This window comes from Neospora caninum, chromosome VIII, assembly GCF_000208865.1.
Source record: "Neospora caninum Liverpool complete genome, chromosome VIII".
Classification (NCBI taxonomy): domain Eukaryota; phylum Apicomplexa; class Conoidasida; order Eucoccidiorida; family Sarcocystidae; genus Neospora; species Neospora caninum.
Genome location: NC_018395.1, coordinates 1,321,989 through 1,339,677, shown reverse-complemented (window position 1 = coordinate 1,339,677; position 17,689 = coordinate 1,321,989). Strand labels below are relative to the sequence as shown.

At 57.1% G+C, this 17,689-nt stretch overlaps 1 protein-coding gene across 1 annotated transcript; it reads left to right on the top strand.

Moving 5' to 3' along the window:
• Positions 1-9,106: 9,106 nt before the first annotated feature.
• Positions 9,107-17,335, top strand: NCLIV_031700 (DEHA2G03652p, related; the record flags this gene model as incomplete). Its single annotated transcript, XM_003883366.1, has 11 exons — positions 9,107-9,928; positions 10,289-10,841; positions 11,190-11,274; positions 11,416-11,720; positions 12,140-13,245; positions 13,643-13,873; positions 14,424-14,426; positions 14,813-14,945; positions 15,293-15,400; positions 15,821-16,479; positions 16,859-17,335. The coding sequence occupies 11 exons, from the start codon at positions 9,107-9,109 to the stop codon at positions 17,333-17,335; spliced, it is 4,482 nt and encodes a 1,493-aa protein (XP_003883415.1).
• Positions 17,336-17,689: the final 354 nt, after the last annotated feature.

Genomic DNA, 17,689 nt, shown 5'->3' with positions numbered 1-17,689 from the left:
GCGCACGGTGACGAAAGCAGCATCATCATTGTGCGCGGAGATATACATGTAGATGCACATATATAAACATCCGCACACATCAGATATCGCAAACCTGTGTGTAGAAATAGGTACGTATTTTCACGAATGCAGAATTACGTATATTTGGATGCACATATGCGCATGACCCCGTTTTTTAACCTTGGATGAGACAGATGCCAGGCTTTGCATTTACAGTTACAATATTGAGACACAAGGTTCCAACTACGCAGGACACTCGATTCCGAGCTGCCCCTGTTCCTTGCTAAGGGTGTCGAAATCGATCATTTGCCGAAGCTCTGGCACGCGGCGGAGGCAGCAGAGAAGTAGCCGTTTGCGTAACGTTGCCTGTTCAGACGAATTTTTCTCTCTGTCAGTCGGCCTCACATCGGCAAGCTCGAAAAACAGTGTCAACCAGGGAGGTCCCAGTGCGAGTGTGTTTTGCTCTCTTTCTCTCTGCGCAGCATCGTCTTGGTTTATGCCTGCCGCATGCGGTCTCTCTATGGCTGCAGGCGCTGGGCTGTACCGAGCGGCCGTGAACGCTTCTAGGCATTCCTCGAACTCAGGAGCTTGGCACAATGCCTTGTCTGTGTCACAATACACGAACGGTGTAGCACCCGTCCAGCAGTCCATGTCGATTGTACAGGGTTTCCCCGTAATGTCTTCGCATACAGAGGAAGACGCTGAGCCGCTGTGATGTGTGCCCGTTCTTTCCGTCCAAGAATGCATACGGCCGTCACCTGGTCTTCCTTCTCCGGTTGAAGTTGTTTTCTGACTCTGCCATGGCTTGCATACAATTGGACTCGAAGCCTCCCTCCTATGCCATTCTGTGTCTCTTTCATTGGAAACTACTTCTGTTCTATGAGCCCTCGCGCCTTCACCCACAAGGTGTGCAGTAGTCGTTGGCTGGGGCGTCGTTACGCGATGCGGATTGATTGGAGATCCTGCGCCTATACCGCTTCTGTTCTCGAGGTATCGATTGTTACGATCGCTGCTCTCGGGCAAATCACCACTGTTTTCGGTGGGCGCCGCAAGGAATCCGAAGAGAGTATCATTCGTAACGGAAGTGTCGTTCTTAGAAGGATCGGCAGAAGCAGAGAACGCATACAGTAGTTCTGGCTGGCACCGGCCATTTGCACATATCAGCCCTCGCTGGCACTCTCTGGGACTTATATTTCTGCAAAGCTGACCTTCACGTAAACGAGGTAAGCAGGTCGTTGTAGCTGGAATGGGACAGTAGAAATCCTGCGCGCGAAGGAGAAAGCACACATGGTCGCTAGAAACTAAAGGGGAGGCTGTTCCTGAAGCTTATTTTGCGCCACATGTAACTCTATGGCGCAGTCAAAAGTGTGGTACACCCAAACACAGTTTGCCTGCGGTCATTTACTGATCCACAGACTTGCTTGCACTTTTACGTAGGTACGTAATCGTGCCCGTGTAATGCGCCTATATCTGATAAATTCAACAGCATGATCTGGGCCGATTTGAGATCGGATAGGTCTCCAGGCGGCTCGTGTCGCTTTTCACTCACCTGGCTGCAGCACATATCGAGGCATTTTTCCAGAGTGTATTGGTTGGAGTCCAGGTTGCCCAGTGGATTCGTCACATCGACGACGACAACATTGCCGCTTACGCCTCCGTTACTATTACTTCCGTACTGAATATCTGAATAATGTTGTCACCCGCAACCGAATTCGTTACACTGCCTGGAACTCTATTATTTCGATTATTGTTTCCTGTGACGGCAAAGGGAGAATACTGAGGGTAAGAGGCTGGCGTGTTGTCACTGTTCGTTACAGCAGCCAAAGGGAGTCTCGGAGCTGACGAGATGCCCGTCTGAGGACGCAGAGGACTTGGGCTATTTGGGAGGATGGTTGCTTGGGGATAGCCATTTGCTGGATACACAGAAGCTACGACTGCAGGCCCCCGTGCGGTTGCTACGCTGTTCACAGGCAGAACAGCAGCAGGCGAAACGAGCTGTCCCCCTACAGCAGCTGGAACGGCAACAGGGGATGTCACTCTTGCGACCACAGTTGGAGCGCCAGCGGGGTTTCGAACGACCTGTTCACCGACAAGTGCCGGTCGATTTGTAGCAGCCGCCACTTGCTGTGGAGAAACGACGGCAATGGGGGGCGCTGAAGGGGTAGCTACCACCGTGGGAGACGCTGCAAGAGGCACAAGCTGACCGGCCGGCATCTGAACAGTCGGAGCAATCACGGGGACTTGCTGGGCCTTCCTGTTCATATTTATGTTTTCTAGTGGACCCACAGCATTCGCGATCCCGTCGAACAGCGACGAAATCCTCTTCGCAAGAGTGCCGGGTGGTGGCGGAGGTCGTGGAGTCAACAAGTCAAATGGGGATCCAGAATACTGCGGCGTAGAGGTTGGATACATATACTGTTGGCCTTCGAGAGTGGCAGCTGTGTCAGTAGAAACAGTGTCGGACTGATTGCCGGGTTCGTCACTTTGCTTTGGTCGTGTGGGCGGTGTTGCAATGGCAGCGGCAGACTCAAAATTGCCTGTGTTCCCCGGGTAGGCCTGTCCCTCAAAATCACCGGATAAACGTATCTTTTCTCCGGGGGAATTCGAATCGGAACCTGCCCGGGAGAGACGCCGGGCAAAACTCGTGGAGTCGGAAAAGTCATCGTCTCCTTCAGTGGTTTGCTTTTTCATGGAACGTGTTAGTGTTGTTAGAATCGCCTCAGAACCGCGTTCTGTGGAGACATGTTTTGACCCAAATTCTACTACAGAAATCCTGTCCTTCTCAAAAGTCCTATTCGCGTTTTCAAAAGAAAGACGGCGAGGATACACAGCAGGGGGCAGGCCATTGTAACCGGGCCAAATAACCCCATTCTGATTCATGATAGTTCCGGAATTCGGCCGTACGCTTTCTGCAGTCCCTCCTGACGGATATCGCCGGCACCTTCCTTGGACGCAAACGTGGCAAGGTGCTTGGCAATGCTTGTACAGGTTGCATGTCTCTCCAAGTGGTACGTTTTTCTGAACGCACACCGTCCGTCGGGGAATGTCGGCCTGTTGTTGCTGGCCTGAGATCTCACTAACCTCCGCAGGTTCAGAGAGATTTGATTCATCACCAAGGCTCCTGGAAGGGCTGTTCTGTCTCTCGTTTGACGCAGCACCGGTGAGCAAACTAACATCTTCACAGATACCGGACACGCATCGGTAGGCCTCGCTAATAGAGCATGATTGACCCAAGGCAATATTTCCAAAGCCCTGGTTATTAGATCCGTTGCGTTCACAACGGAATGTACGTTGATCGCAAAACGTAGACAATTCACAGAGGTACGGCGAACCTCTGCACGAACTTCCCGCCGGCCGGCTTCCAGGCATTCGACATACACCTGAAAGCAATTCGGCCATAAAATGCGAAAACGAAACACAAAAACAACGCAACTCAAAGGCAAAGAACACAGCCGAAATCTCGACGCATGAAAAAAACTAACACCCGTCCACACATGTGTACAGGACATGCATGTAAACCCATGAACGCCTTCACATACGCTGCTTCAAACAGTGTATCCGAGGGTGGTTTATTCGTATACTTGACAAGTTCTCTTTATGCTTATCTAAAAGTATATATTCATGTCAGTTATTAGATGAAACGTGTCCGTAAAGATGATCGCCTGAGTATGTCATACGCTTCGCGGCCTGGCGACGAAATGGCTTCTGGGTGTTTGTATTCGATGGCTTATGATTCTAACCAGTGGAGGACCCGCTTTTTCGTTCGCCGTGGCTCGAAAGGATCTTCGTTCACAAATTGTCCCCTCTTTCCCCTATTCAAACTGAACAGCAACCAACTTGTAGAGGATGCCTACTCCCTTGGTGAACACCCCTCCCCGTCACTCGATTTTTATCTAGGTGGTCTCGCTTCTATCCTCAAGTACTTTCGGATGTAAACATATTCATGTATCATCCACGCGTTTAGAATATGGATACACCCTCCACTCTCCTTTGTCTTCTTCGCCTGAAAAGACACCATAAGAATAACTACTTTGCCCCCTGGTCACGCGTTCCTCCTATTCATTCAGTGCCTGTTTCAGCGCTCTTCAGCGGTCATTCCACCAATTTCAAAGTACGAGTGTATTTTAGCGTCACAGACGTGTGTACCTGTCGTGCTAGTTTCATGATCGAAATCGCAGAGCAGTGGAACCGCGCAGCGTCTCCGAGCGGCGAGAGTGCTCGTTTCCCACGAAACAGTGCAAGGTTGGCCGTCAGGCTGCCATCCACCGCTGGACCTTGTGGCGGAGAGCGTCGCGACAGCGATGACTAGAGTCAAAACAATGACTACTGCGACGGAAGCCGCGCAGACGACGACCTTGGTGAATGTGTTCATTTCCCCTTTTCTGTTGAAATGTGCGAGATGACCCGTCTGGAGAAAAAACGATCGTTGTAGACAAGGGATTGCGACCGGAACAAAATCCCGAAACACTACATTAGGGCCTCGTGACTAGAGGGCCTCACAAGAATTGCAGCGCGAAACAGAGAAAGTAACCTGGTTTTAGTCGACATCCATGCAGATGCAGAGATATGCTTTCGATTGGAAAGAAAGAAAAACGGACATCGGCGTGATGCGAAGTTCACACGGGGGCCAAGGCACACCACGGAACGTTTTTTTGCCGTGGCTTTCGGTGGCGAAGCACCAAACATATACATAAATAAATATGTGGGGCATGTATCAACATGTTTGTTTACGGTAGCCGCGCATAAATATGTACGTTTATTTACGAATATATACGTACACATGTTTCCCTTCGCACATTGAGAAGAGAAGATACGGGCGGCCAGCAGAATAGGTGAAAGTAACAGCGACCACAGGGTTTTTCCTGTAACATTCTGTTACCAAGCATAATGCACACATATGCAATTAACTGAACACAGCAGTTTATATGTATGCGCATATAAATCTCTATATGAGTACACAGAAAGAGGTAAAGCGACTGAGACATGGCGGAAGGCCGAAGCGAAAGTCGCTGGACGCAGCTAACCCAAACCCACAACGGGTTAGATAATGTCGATATATCGAAATATACATTTGTATGCAACCTCAGTTGGGCACAGAAAATTGAACGCTGGACACATGGGTGATCATGCATCTGGGGACTGAAGCAAGAATGTCTCAGGTGGCATCCCTATGAGCGAACGGGTACAGGCGAGATGAGCATCTGGTGCTTGATAAGTCACAAAAAAAACCTGCTGCGTAAATACGTACATGAATTTATGAACCTGAAGGGTATCATATTGTTGAAAAAGAAGCCGGAAAAGTCATATCATCTTGAGTGCTGCCAGAACTGTCGTAGTCTCCGAAGGAAAGAAGAAAACCTGATGATTGCCTCAGAAGAGTGGCACACAGAAAAACCGCGGGAAGAGAAGGCGTCCCGTCCAACGCACTTCTTTTTCCCGTGCACCATTCTTCAACAGCGGTCGAGGAATAGTGTTTCACTTTGAAACCGAACACTGAGAATATTGTAGGGCTAAGAGAAGAAAGCATGGGGAGGAAATAACCTGTTTTAATACAATATTCAGGACAATGTACACCGGCGTTTTTTGTTGGAGCGCGTGTATACCCTCTTCTGGCGTCATTCCCACAGAAAACAGCGAATTCTTTGTTTGGCCTTTGACAACGGCGGTACGAAAACGAAAGTAAAAGAAGGAAAGGCTTCAGCTTTCCGTTGACGACGATCCCTGAGTGGCAGGTCATTCAGGCAACGCAGTTGAGCTGGTGCTTGATGAAGAAACATCAACTACATCGAAGATTTTCTGGTTGCACTTGGGTGGGAAATACCTGTAGGAAAGGAGTGCTCAGAAAAAAAAGGGGAGAACACCCTTTGGTTGTCATCCCTTAATAGTTTGCCGGCCGCGGAAATAAGAGGAAATGGGAGCACATCATAACCCAGCCCAAAAAGGGCGGGAGAGTCGCCTCGAGGTGAATGTTGCGCCAGTAAATTCACTCCCTCCAAACAACGAAAAAAGCTCGAAAGTATAACCATTTTACGGTAGGTGTACACTGATGTTGGCGTCTGTTCAAACGAATTCTAAGCGTATTTACATATCGGCTTTCCGCTGTCTCGGCCTACAGCATCTAGTTGAACAAGGATCAGGCGGTTCCTAACTAATAATCTTTGATCGCGTGGGACGCAAAACGACTATTGAACGGGAATAAAAGCGGAGGACTTTGTGGATGTGGTGGGGCTTGCTATCGACACCACCAACTCGAGCAAAGGCCCTGATCACACGGAACAAACGACTTTGTAAAATACGACACCGCTGTTCGCCTGCCAGAGTCACCAGCGGGTGGCCCTGTGAGACGTCTCTGCCGAACAACAGCGAGAGTTTAGGCAGCTTTCAGTGTTTTCTGCAGTCTCGCCTCTCACTTAATTAGCGAAGCAATGGATATGGACGAAGTGGGCAAAATGCAGCAGCAGATAATAGGAGAGAGATATGTCGGGAGGAGGACTGGAACGTCTTTCAGTCATGCATCTAAAGGACACGACCTGCTGCAAGGGTGCGGTTCCATATCAAGGGAATTGCTGCTTTGGGGTATTTGTGTCATACCACGGAGGACCGTGCCACGCGTTTTTTCCCGTAGAATAGAAACCTGATGTAGTGTCTACGGGAAGTAGCACAAATGTAGACAAGCGTATGCTTATATATATGTATATATCTTAACATGCATCTCTACCGTTGCACTGTACAACAGAGATCAAACGCGGATCTACGTACATGGAGAGACATATGCCAGCCCTCTAATAGTCGCATATGAGTGGGTCTGCTGCGTTTACATGTGCGAGTGCAACTGGAAGGGCGTCCTCATACTTCACTATGATCTCAGAATGTGCTCACAAGTACGGCGATATCGTGCGAGTAGATGTAGGAAAAAAGTAGCTCTGCATCACGAGTACCTATTCACGTGACAGTCCGTTTCCCGTTACTCCCACGGCGGGTAGTACCTCACCGACCTGACGCCCCAAAACTTTGGCGCGTCGGCCCTGCCAAGTCGTTCAGAAAAGGAAATGACCTGCACACAGGACTGAATCCTGGAATAACACAGTGCGGTCCTAGCATGATCGTTGAAGCTGGCGGCGGGAGCGCGTGAGTTGATGGGTCTCGCGAGGGAAATACATACGTGTAATATAGAGCACACCACGCATCGCCGTACAGCCTTTGTGACTTGCTATCGCTCGAGTTTCCCAGGAGCGCACTGCAGAAGCAACTCTGCCCACAGTGACCCCAGCATCGTCTACCGATTTCCTTCTCTCTTTGCAGCAGAACAGCCGAGGTCGGCAGGTCGGGGGAAATCGCAGACTGGATCTTGGTTGCTCTCCTTCCGTGCGCGCGCCTGCCTGCCTGCATGTCTTGCCGGTTGCTCGCCCCGTTGCAGGATATCAGTCATGCGTGTATCTAGACGCCTCTATGTTTGTCGGAGCTTCCATGCTCTCCATTGCCCTCCACGTCCAGGGCGTGTATCCTCTGCGAATGGAACGTGTGTCTCTCTCGTTTCTGGTCGGCATGTTGTCGTTTTGCGTTCCGGATGATGATGCCGGACTTTCTTGAGCGTTGGCGGCGGGCGTCGCGCACCTGTCGTCGATTTTGCGACCTTTTCCCGTCGGTTGTGGTGGGCGATACACACGAAGCTGCGCCTTTGCGACTTCCCAGCTTCTTTTCTCAGCCCACGCACGCGTGTGCTCGGACTCCGCAGCGTGGTGTCGCCTGGATACGGTAGGGCGGTTTGCTCCCCGCACGCTCGAGAGAAAAAGCGAGAGCGGGCCGACGCGAGCCGACTGGTCGAGCTCTCTTCTTCCGGAGGGGGTTCCCTTTTTTTTTGCGTGTGGCTTTTTCGCGTCTCCTTGTGAGCGAAAGTGGGCATTGACGCCCACCTCAGCCGGACCTAGACAACGGTGCGTATAGTTTTCTTTCTTCCCGCAACATTAGAGACAGGATGCGGAGGGTGGCCCAGCAGAAAACGATGCGCCGGTCGCTTCTGTGGTAGACAACTGAGCAGAAAGGAGAAGCTCTCTACGAGCGATACATGTATTTTGGTGTATGTTGACCCGGTTGCGTTTCCTTTCTATTCTTTTTCGCACGCGAAACTTCGCCCACATACAAAACAGCTTTCTTGTGCGCGGTTCTTTACGTTGTGAGAACCAGAGACAAAGCGCATGGCGAATTCCTGTCCGGTCTCTGCTCTCTGAACAAGCAATCGTGCCTCTCTCGAGACAGAGCGGCGACACTCTGTATTTTCTCTCACAAAGGGAAAACGAAGGTTCAGATTTGCAGACGACCCCAGTGGCTGTCTGTTGCCTCGCTCCTCGTCCGCCTGTGTCCACAATCGAGTCCGCCTGCTGGTTTGTGCGGCGCAGTGTACTGGATCTCTTCCGTATAAAAACAGCCCTTATCTTCTAGGGGTTGTTGGGCGCAAAGGGTGGAAAGAAGTTGGGGATCATCTTTGGGAAACCTGAGGTTCGCATCTTCACTCCCCGTCAATCTCATTTGGCGGTCCCTGGATCCGTCCCCTTCCGTCCGGGGAACGAACCGGATATCCGTTGCTGTGTAGATCACAGCTGTTTGCTTACATCGGAGGCAGTTCCATGCACGCGCTCATATGCATGCGTGGAGTTTTGCCTAGGCTTTTGTGCGGTGTGTCGTTTTCTACGCGCGCTGCTGTAGACTCAGCCAACGCGGTGTCCCTCTTCTCGAGGAGTCGGCCAGGGGGAAGGGGTTTCACTCTGGTTTGTCTTTCTGGTAAACCGAGGACAACTGCTGTCGGCACAGTTCCCTCGCGACAGAAGGCCGAGAAGGACGCAATCAGCAGTTGCGCCTCGTCTCGCCTCGTGGCTCGTTCCTGGACGACGCATGACTTTTTCGAGCACCTCTCTCTGATTCTGCCGGAGCAAGGCGGAAGAGGATAGCGTATACGCAGGAGCTCGCGTCCTCCTCTCTTGCGCCGCGTGCTAGGGTCTACGAGAGTCGTCCGTGGACGAACGAGAAGAACAGCGGTAGCCTTCGTCTCGCGCTTCCTCCGGTTCTGCCGCGGTCTTGGCCCACTTCACGTCCATCGTCGGTCTTCCACATGGGGAAGACAGATGCGCAGTCTCCGAGCTCCGGCCCGGCCGGGGCGCGCCCGGAGAGTGGAGGGAGGAAGTCTTTGTCGCCGGCAGAGGTGAACGAGATGCGACTGAACTACTGCATGGCCGTCCTTGCCGGCCGGGAAGTCCGCGTGAATCTGGAGAACGGCGGCCGAGTCCAAGGGCTGTTCCACACCTACGAGAAGAAGGAGCGGAAAGATGGGCAAGAAGGCGACTTGGTGCTGTACTGCGCGAGGGATTTGCCTTCGAAAACGCGCGTCAGTGGAGAAATCAAACGGCAGATGCACGTGCCGGACCGCGGCTTCGTGTCCTTCCATGCCAGCGACGTGCCTCTCGTCCCCTCCGCCCCGGCGACGAGCTCAACGGCGTCGGGCTCCAGTTCCGGGGTCTCAGCCGTCTCAGGCGCGGCGGGATCGGTCTTTCAAACAGACACGCAAATCAGTGCACACGGAGGAAAGCGGTTCAGCGACCGGGCAGGTAGGGGGGGTGCGGCGCACCCGCGAGAGCTCCAGAAATGGGTCGGCGACGGCGCTTCTCGAAACGACGACACCTTTGGAGCTCTCGAAGCGCCATCTGGGAGCGGCGCGGGAGGCCGGCGCATGAATGGTGCCTCGGACTGGGACCAGTTCGCGGTCAACGAGCAGCGCTTCGGGGTCCGTAGCTCGTACAAGGAGGAACTGTACACGACGAAGCTGGACCTAGATGCCATTCCGCTCCAGGTCCAGCAGCAGGCAGACAGAATCGCCACCGAGCTGGAGAAACAGCAACAGGGAACGCGCGACGGAGCTGTGGACGACGCCCACGGGGTGAGTTCAGCGAGTGTTTCTGGCCATCTGCAAGGGACGCCCGTTTCTGGCGTCGCCTATGCCGGGAAGCGCCTCCCGAGGCGCTTCCCTCGAACGCGATGCGCTTGGTGCATCACCCAAACAGGGGTGAAGCGGAGCTCGCAGAGGGCTTAGCGAGAGAGTCGGTTTCCGAGGCGGGGGCCGGACGCTCCTTTTTTCGAAAGTATCGCCTCCCGCGGCAGCCCCGTTTCTTCTGCAAAAGCGTACGGACACCTCTGATCTGCCCGTGTCGTCTCGGTGGTCCCTTCGAGTTGCTGGTCCCGCGGTAAGAGGCCACGTGTTTGCTACGGCGCCGTTGTGCTGCGTTGTGTTTGCTTTCAGGGAGAGGACGAGGAGGCGCTGTTCAGCGCCGTCACAGGCACGGGGGGTTACTCGCACCATCGGCGAGCGCCGCCTGATGGCCCAGGCTCCGGCGTGCCGTCGAGTCGCGTGGCAGCCTGCCCTGCGGCCGACAGTGGGATCGCTGGAGGCGCGAGAGGATCCAAGAGCTCGGTCGCGTCGGGGGCCTTCCCTCACGGGGTATCGTCTTTGGCGGTCCATGCAAGCAAGAGCGGCGCTGCGCATAGTGGACTGTCCCCTGTGGGGGGTTCCGGGGCCGAGAGAGGCGGAGACAGAGGCTCGAGCGCGGCCTCAGCTGCCTCGGCTTCGGCCACGGGCGTCAACAGCCGCTCGGGAGGCGCCGGCGCGCAGGCCAGCAAGGGAAGCAGTGCAGGCGCTCAGTCTGGAGCTAGCACCGGCCACGTGGCGAAAGTCGCTGGAGGTGCGCTGCGGAAGTTGAGAGAAAATCTGGAGATTGCCGCAAAGGAAAACCAACGAAAGGAGCTCTCGAGAGTCCACACACCAGCTTCGGGTGGTGCAGGCGCCAGAGGACCCGGTGAGTCCGCGCTCGTCGAAGGGGACTGAGCAGAGGTTCTGCGACAGACTCTCGCGCACCAAACGCAGATGTTGGGGAACCGGATCCGTGTCTGGCGAGGCGGAGAGCGTCGAGTGTCGCCGGGTTTCCTGGGGAGGAGCGAGGAAGCAGAGAGGGGAGACGAGGCGTGGGGGGAGGGCAGAATGCGGAGAGGGAGATCCTCCTCGATCCGCGGGTGCGTGTCCTTGGCGTCAAACTCGGCCAAGACTGACAGTGGGCGCGACTGCTTCAGGGTCGCGTAGGCTGCAGGAAAGGCCAAAAAAGCGGACCATGGTGGTGTTTTCCACGTCTCCTGGGGGTCCTTTTCAGGTGTTGCGTCGACGCCTCCTCACAAAGAGCTCCACGAGACTCACAAGAAAATGCGGAGCATTCTCGCATGTGGTTCGCCTGCGAGGTGAGAGTCTTTTCACAGAAAAAGTGGAGGGCTTGGCGGAACGGCGAAATCGGGAACATACACTCGCGAAGGGGTAGTGTGTATGCATCTGTGTCGGTAGTGCATTCGCACTTTGCTGTGTCCGTGTTTCTTCGTTTTTAGAGCACCGGCGCTGCACGAGTTGGGAGGGATAAATGCGTTGAATTTGGAGCCCGCGTTGCCCAAGTTGGACGACCAGACGCAAGAGGAGTGGCTGAACTTCAAGAAGAACAAGAACCAGCAGTCGCAGCCTGGAGGCGGGGAAATCAAGCGGCGAGATCGCGCGCAAGACAAGAACGAGTTCCTCAATGCCTCGAAAGTCTTCACGCAGTTGCTGGAAAAGAACAAGTCTCCAGCTTCAGGGAGCAGCGGAACGGGGGGTGGCGCCTCTTCCGACGGATCCCCTGCGTCTGCGTCGTCCTGTGCAGGTAACGGTTCTCGTTTCATTCGCGTTGCCAAGTGGCGGCCCCCCCCAGGTCGTTTTTCACTCCTGTTGCACACCACCAAGAGTCAGTAGAAGAACGAACGCAACGGCAGCGCGTCGGTCTGCTGTTCGTGTAGGTGTGTGACTAGCGAACGTAGAAACAGAGAGGATGCAGGGAGTCGGCGTCGCTGGCCGCGGGAATCGTGGCGCAGCTTCCAGAGGCGCGCCGTCGGACTCGGGATGGGGGACCGACGCGCTGCGGAAGGCGAGAGTGGGGGTGGTGTTGCAACTCGGGCAATAAAGAGAGGCAAGAACGGAGCAAGTCGGAAATGCGGAGGGGGAACGGACGCCTACAGAGCCCATCCTGGGTGGCGGAGAGTCGGGTCGGACAGGCAGTGTTTTCTTCTGACGTTCTGTTTTCAGAGGCTTCCCAGTCGTCGTCCTTCGGCGCGAAGAAAGGCTTCCAGTTCAATCCGCATGCGAACGCCTTCACGCCGTCAACGCCTTCTCACACCACTGCGGCGACCCTTCGAGGCCCGCACGTGCCGGCTGGAGGTGGACTCAACGCGCCGTACTCCTCGCATCGGTCGCACCCCGGGGTAGGAGGCAACGGAGGCGTGATGGCGTCGTTGCCGCCTCAGCTCGGCCCAGGAGCGGGGATTGTGGCCTTGCCGGGAGGTGGGGGACCCGATGCGCGCGGTGTGGGTCAGGGCCCCAACTCGGCAGTCTCCGGTGGGGGCGTTCCAGGAGGCGCAGGCGGTCCTGGAGATCCCCACGTTCAAGGCTCTGCTCCGCCGAGCGGTTCAAGCTCGCGCCACCCTCACCCTGGCGCCGCCGCATCTTCCACCGACGGCGGAGCGCGCGTGAATGGCAAGACCCAGTTAGGCGCGACGGGAACCAATGCGCTGGGAGGCCCGCAGCCGCCCGCAGGCGGCGGAGTTGCCGGGGCGGCGGAGGGCGCGGGTGCGCCCCAGGGCAGAGGCGCAGGCGGCTCGGGCGCGGGCGCCAGCCGAGGCCCCGGTGCGCATGCGCAGGGGGTGCCGGGAAGCGCAGGCAGCACGACTCAGGGAACGCAACCTTCTGCCGGAATGCCGCTCGCGCAGAACCCCCCGCAAGGGTGCACGCCTCCGGCGCATGCGTTCGCGAACCAAGCAGGTGCGCCGCAAACCCCTGGCTGGCCAGGAGGCGTCGGCCTCGGAGTCAACGCGGGGTTGGTGGCGGGCGTTGTCGTCGCGGGAGGCGCCGGCGCGGCTGGCTTTCCGCCCCATCCGCATGCGCAGAACCCAGGAGGCGCGCTGGTGGGACCACACCCGAGCCACGGAGGCGTGCCTGCGCCTGACGGCGCAGCGGCAGTGGGGGTGATGGGTCCGGCGGCGTCGGAGCCGCAGAGCCAAGCGGCGGGCATGGGCGGAGCTCTCGGCGCGGGAATGCTCGCAGGCCCAGGAGGAGCTGCGATGATTCCCGACGGACTAGCAGCAGGCGCGATGCCGTTTGGAATGGGTGGCCTTGCGATCAACAGTCACATGGCTGTAAGTCCCAGCACACAGAACGTTTCCTGAGACGCAGCAGCCAAAGTAGCCACGCCCTCTGTGGAGTGAACAGCTCTCCGGTGTATCCGCGGTCGGTCTCTGCTCTCGCCTTTCGGGCTTTTCCCTATTTCGGGCATTTCCCTATCCTGCTGAGCTCTGGCTGCAGACGACTGTTTCCAACATCGCGCTTCGTCGGGGCGGTCTGTCCTGCCTGGTCGTGTCGTTGCAGCTTCCTCCACGGGTCTGAACTTTCTGGTTTCGATCCGTCTTTTCGAAACCGAGCGACGGGCTGGGGTGCATCGGCGGATGTAGTCTCTGGGTCCCCATTCCTGCGGGGCGCGCGTCTGTGCTTTTCCGCGGGCAAGATGGAGTTGCGTGTGTTGCGCGTTGCATGCAGCAGATGAACATGATGAGCGGGAACTTCATGGGCCAGCCGCCGCCGCCTCCGACGCACCACGGCCTCCAGAGACAGCCTCCGCACCAGCAGGGTTTGGTGGGCAACGCCGTTAACATGCGAATGGGCCCAGGGACGGTTGCAGGCGGCCCTCATCAAGGAGCCGGCGCGAGCGGTCATCCGACCGGCGCCAACGCGCCTCACTTTGCGCCTTTCCAGTCCCTCTCTTCTTCGGTAAGCGGAGCGCGCGTCCGTTAGGAAAGAGAACGAATCTGGCGGGCAATTCAGAAAGACGAGTTGGATGTGAGACCACGCAACGCCGGAAGCGAAGCGAAGGGAGAGCTCGAGTTCGTGTGGGCGACTCCGACCCGAACAAGCTGCACGATGCGTGAGAACGTCTCTTTGTGTTTTGGTGCGACGTTCTCGCGGCTGGTGGCTTGGACACTGTTGAGGGCCCTTAACTTCGTGAGAGGCGCGCTTCGCACTTCGTGGGAGTCACCAGGTTTAGAAAATCGATGCGCAGAGACGATTCACGTGCCGAACGTCACTTCGTCTAAGAACTCGACACGGAAGGACATTTCTGTGGAGTTTTCCATCACCAGGTGACGGCACCTCCCGTGCTGGCCCGCTGAGGTTTGCACGCTGCAGCGAAGGCGGGGCAGATCTGTGGAGGGAAGGAAGACCGGAATATCAGGCATTTCACTTCCATCCTGGTGTTGCAACTTGGCGCACAACTTTATCAGCCTCCGTAGTCTCTTCTGCCTGTGTGTGTGTGTCTTATCAGGAGGTAGGCGAGACGAAGTGCACGGTCCAACGTGGGGAATCTGTCGGAAGACGGATTCGTTTTTCGGCACACGTGGCCTGGAGTTCCTGTTCAAACGTTCAGGGAACTCCTAGCCAGGGAGTCTCTGCATGCTGCTCTCATCAGCACCGTGTGCTTGCCGCGCCTTGAGCGTCTACTTTGTGGCTGTCGAGGTCTGTTGATGCTGGCATATGTGGGGTTTCTTTGGCGCAGTGTTGCATACAGAGCCAGAGGCGGCGACAGATTCGCGGTTCGTCCGGCGTTTCGTCGCACGCTCAACTCTGTGGGTTCTCTCCAAAACGGGGGCTATCGTGGCTCCGCCTGGATATTCTTTTCGGTACGGTCTGTGCGTTTCGGCTTCTGCGTCTCAGAAGAGTGGAAAAGGTGGCAGAGGGCCCTCAGGAGCGCCAAGAAGCCGAGAGGTCGGAGATTTTGTTAGTTCCCTCATCAACAAAACCCGACACGAAAAACTTACTCAAATCTCTCCAGAATGGACAGGTCTCGGTAAGTCTAGCCTGTATCGCTGCCTCCTGCGCGGTGTTCCAGATCATGAGCCTCCGCCGTATGTACAAAACGGCGGGCTCTTCCCGACGCGTTCCGGTGCGGGAAGCGGTAGAAAAAACGGAGGTTCCCGAAAGGGATCACCACGCGGATCTACCAAGTCTTCCCTGTCGTGTGATGATCGGTCCCTGAGCGGCAATTCCTGGTGGGGGCGAGGTCTCATCTGTCGGCGACCAGCTTCAGAAAGCCGGGCCGGTCCACAAAAGCCGTTTCTGGCGCCTGGTACGTCTCAGGCGTTTTCCCGGCGCTTTATTCCGTGTGAAACCTTCTTTCTGGTTGTGGCCGCCCAGGCTCGGACTCGTACCGGATGATCCTCGGCCAGATTCCCCCGACGTCCTTTCCCCAAGCCGCGGCGCTCCCTGCGGCAGCGCTCAGTGCCCCCATTGCGCCTTTCCCAAGTACGTGGCCCGAATCGCTATGCGGTGTGCGTCGAATCTGTGGGCCAGTGGACACGGCGGGATGTTGCTGCCTGAGAACGCAGTTTGTGGAGTCAAGACACCAAAAGGTCGGAGATGCGCCAGCGTCGCCGCCCCTCCGACCTTTTGGTGTCTGTCGCGCTGCCTGGCGCGTTCCCATGTGTCGAAGTTTGTGTCTGTTTTGCCCCACGAGTGCGCATCCCTGTGTTGTGTGTTTGTGCGTCTTTTTTTGGCCTGCGTCCACTCTCCCCGTCTTCCCTACGCACCGCGCGCCTCCTTTGCGCCGGAGTGTCTCTCCCTCGTCAACTGCGATGTTCCTTTCCGTCCGCGCGTTTCCTCCCCTGGCAGTCCCCCGTTATACGTCCCAACCCGATCGCGTCTGTGCGTGTGGTTTTTCTTCAGTTTTGCATCCGCAGCTGTCGGCGCCGTTGCCTGCGGGTCCTCTCTTCAGTCTTCATCCTCGCATTCTCTTCCCCGCGGGCCCGCAAGCGTTCCTGTCCCCGGCCGCGGGAGCGCCGCCCCACCCCGGCGCCATGTCCTACCCTCTGATGTATCCGCCTCTCCCTCTCCAGCACATCTCCCCGGTTGTCTCGAATCCCGCAGCTGCGGCGGCTGTGGCGGCGGCAGCGGCTGCGGCCGTTCAAGGCCACGCCTCGCATCCCGGCGGGGCGGCGCAGGCTCTTCCCGCTCCAGGTGGACCCGCAGGCGCCTTGCCGAACAGCCACAACCAGCCGGTGGTCGGCGCTGGAGGGCTCTGTCCCCCTGCGCTGGGCAACGCGGGAGCGGGGAGTGCGTTCCACGCCCACATGCAGCCGGGACCGAATCGAGGGGCTGTGCAGCCGAGAGGAGTCGGAGCCGTCGCTGGACTGCCGTGTGCGTTTCAGGTGCCCCCAGGCCAGCCGCAGGCCGGCCAGCCGCAGCCCGTGGTGGGCATGGCAGGCGCGGCGATGGGTCAGTCGGTCGCGCAAGCCACGCCTGCAAACTTTGCTGCCATGGCGGCTGCGCTCGGCCACCAACACTTTCAAGGAGGAGGCGTCATGGGCGCCGCCCACGCAGTCCCGGTAAGGCGAGAGGCAGAGCGGCGGCGAGTCCCGAGCGTATATAGCGGAGAGAGGGGAAAAAGAGGGTCTCTTCGTGTTTTGGCACGGGAGCATGCATCGCGGTGTTCTAGGCAGTTCGGATGCGAACTGGGAAGAGCTCTGCAGATTTTGGGATAAAAACACGCCGAGAAAACGCGCGGCCCCAGTCTCCGAAGGGTGTGCGCGGGTCTGCCAACTGGTGAGGGTATCTGGTGCAGTCGCGAGATTCGTGGAGGCGGACAGGTTCGAACGCCTGTGTGGTCCACGTCCCAGGCCGTGCATCGCCTCGGTCAAAGCGAGGGGGAAGATCGCCCGCGGCATCGTTTTTTGAGCTCTCTGTGTGTCTTCCGTGTCCGCGCAGTACGTCCCCCAGCCGCTGGCCGGCCTCGCAGGGCGGCCTCTGGCTTACGCCCCGATGGTGGGGACGCCGCAGCAGGGCCTGCTGCACGGCTTGGGGGCGCCGCAGCAAGCTGTCGTGCCCGTGCCGCCCTTGCTGGCCACGCCTGCAGCCGCAGGCGTCCCTCATCCGACTGCGGCGGGCGCGATCGCTCCAGTTCCGGAGACTGCGATGCAGGCGAGCGGCGGGCAGAGCGGAGGGAGTGCAGGGGGAATGGGTGCTCAGAGCGGTGGCGCAGCCACGGGCGCGTCGGCGGGGAGTCCGGGGAATGCAGGCGGAGCAGCGCCTGCAGGAGCGTCACAGGTTCCCGGAGCAGACGGAGGCGCCGCCAGCAGTGGCGGCAGCAGCGCAGCAGCTGGGGCAACTGGAGGGACGACAGTCAGCGGTTCGAGTGGAGGGGGACCAGGGAAGAGCCTCGGAGCAGGAAGTGGATCCGAGTGAAGGAACAGCGTGAAGGCTACACGCCGGGGGGAGGGGGTGCTCTGTCAGTTTTCGCGTGAAAAAAGAGTACGCGTGATGCGGATCTATTTTCTGGATGGCGGCGGGGAGAGGGCATGGTGGAGAGAAAGTCGTCAGAAACCGCCGCGCGGGACGCGTTCTGTTACGTCGAATATACTTGCTCTCCTGCGTGGTCGAGAAGAGAGAAAGCCTAGGCCGGCACGGAACACTTTTAGGTTCTTCGTCAACTTTAGAGAGAAGATTGTTGGGACGGAAGGAAGGGAATGCCTCGATGAAGGAAGCAAGGGAGGCACAAGCTGCAGCCGTGTAACTTGAGGCGGCCGGCCTCATCCCTGG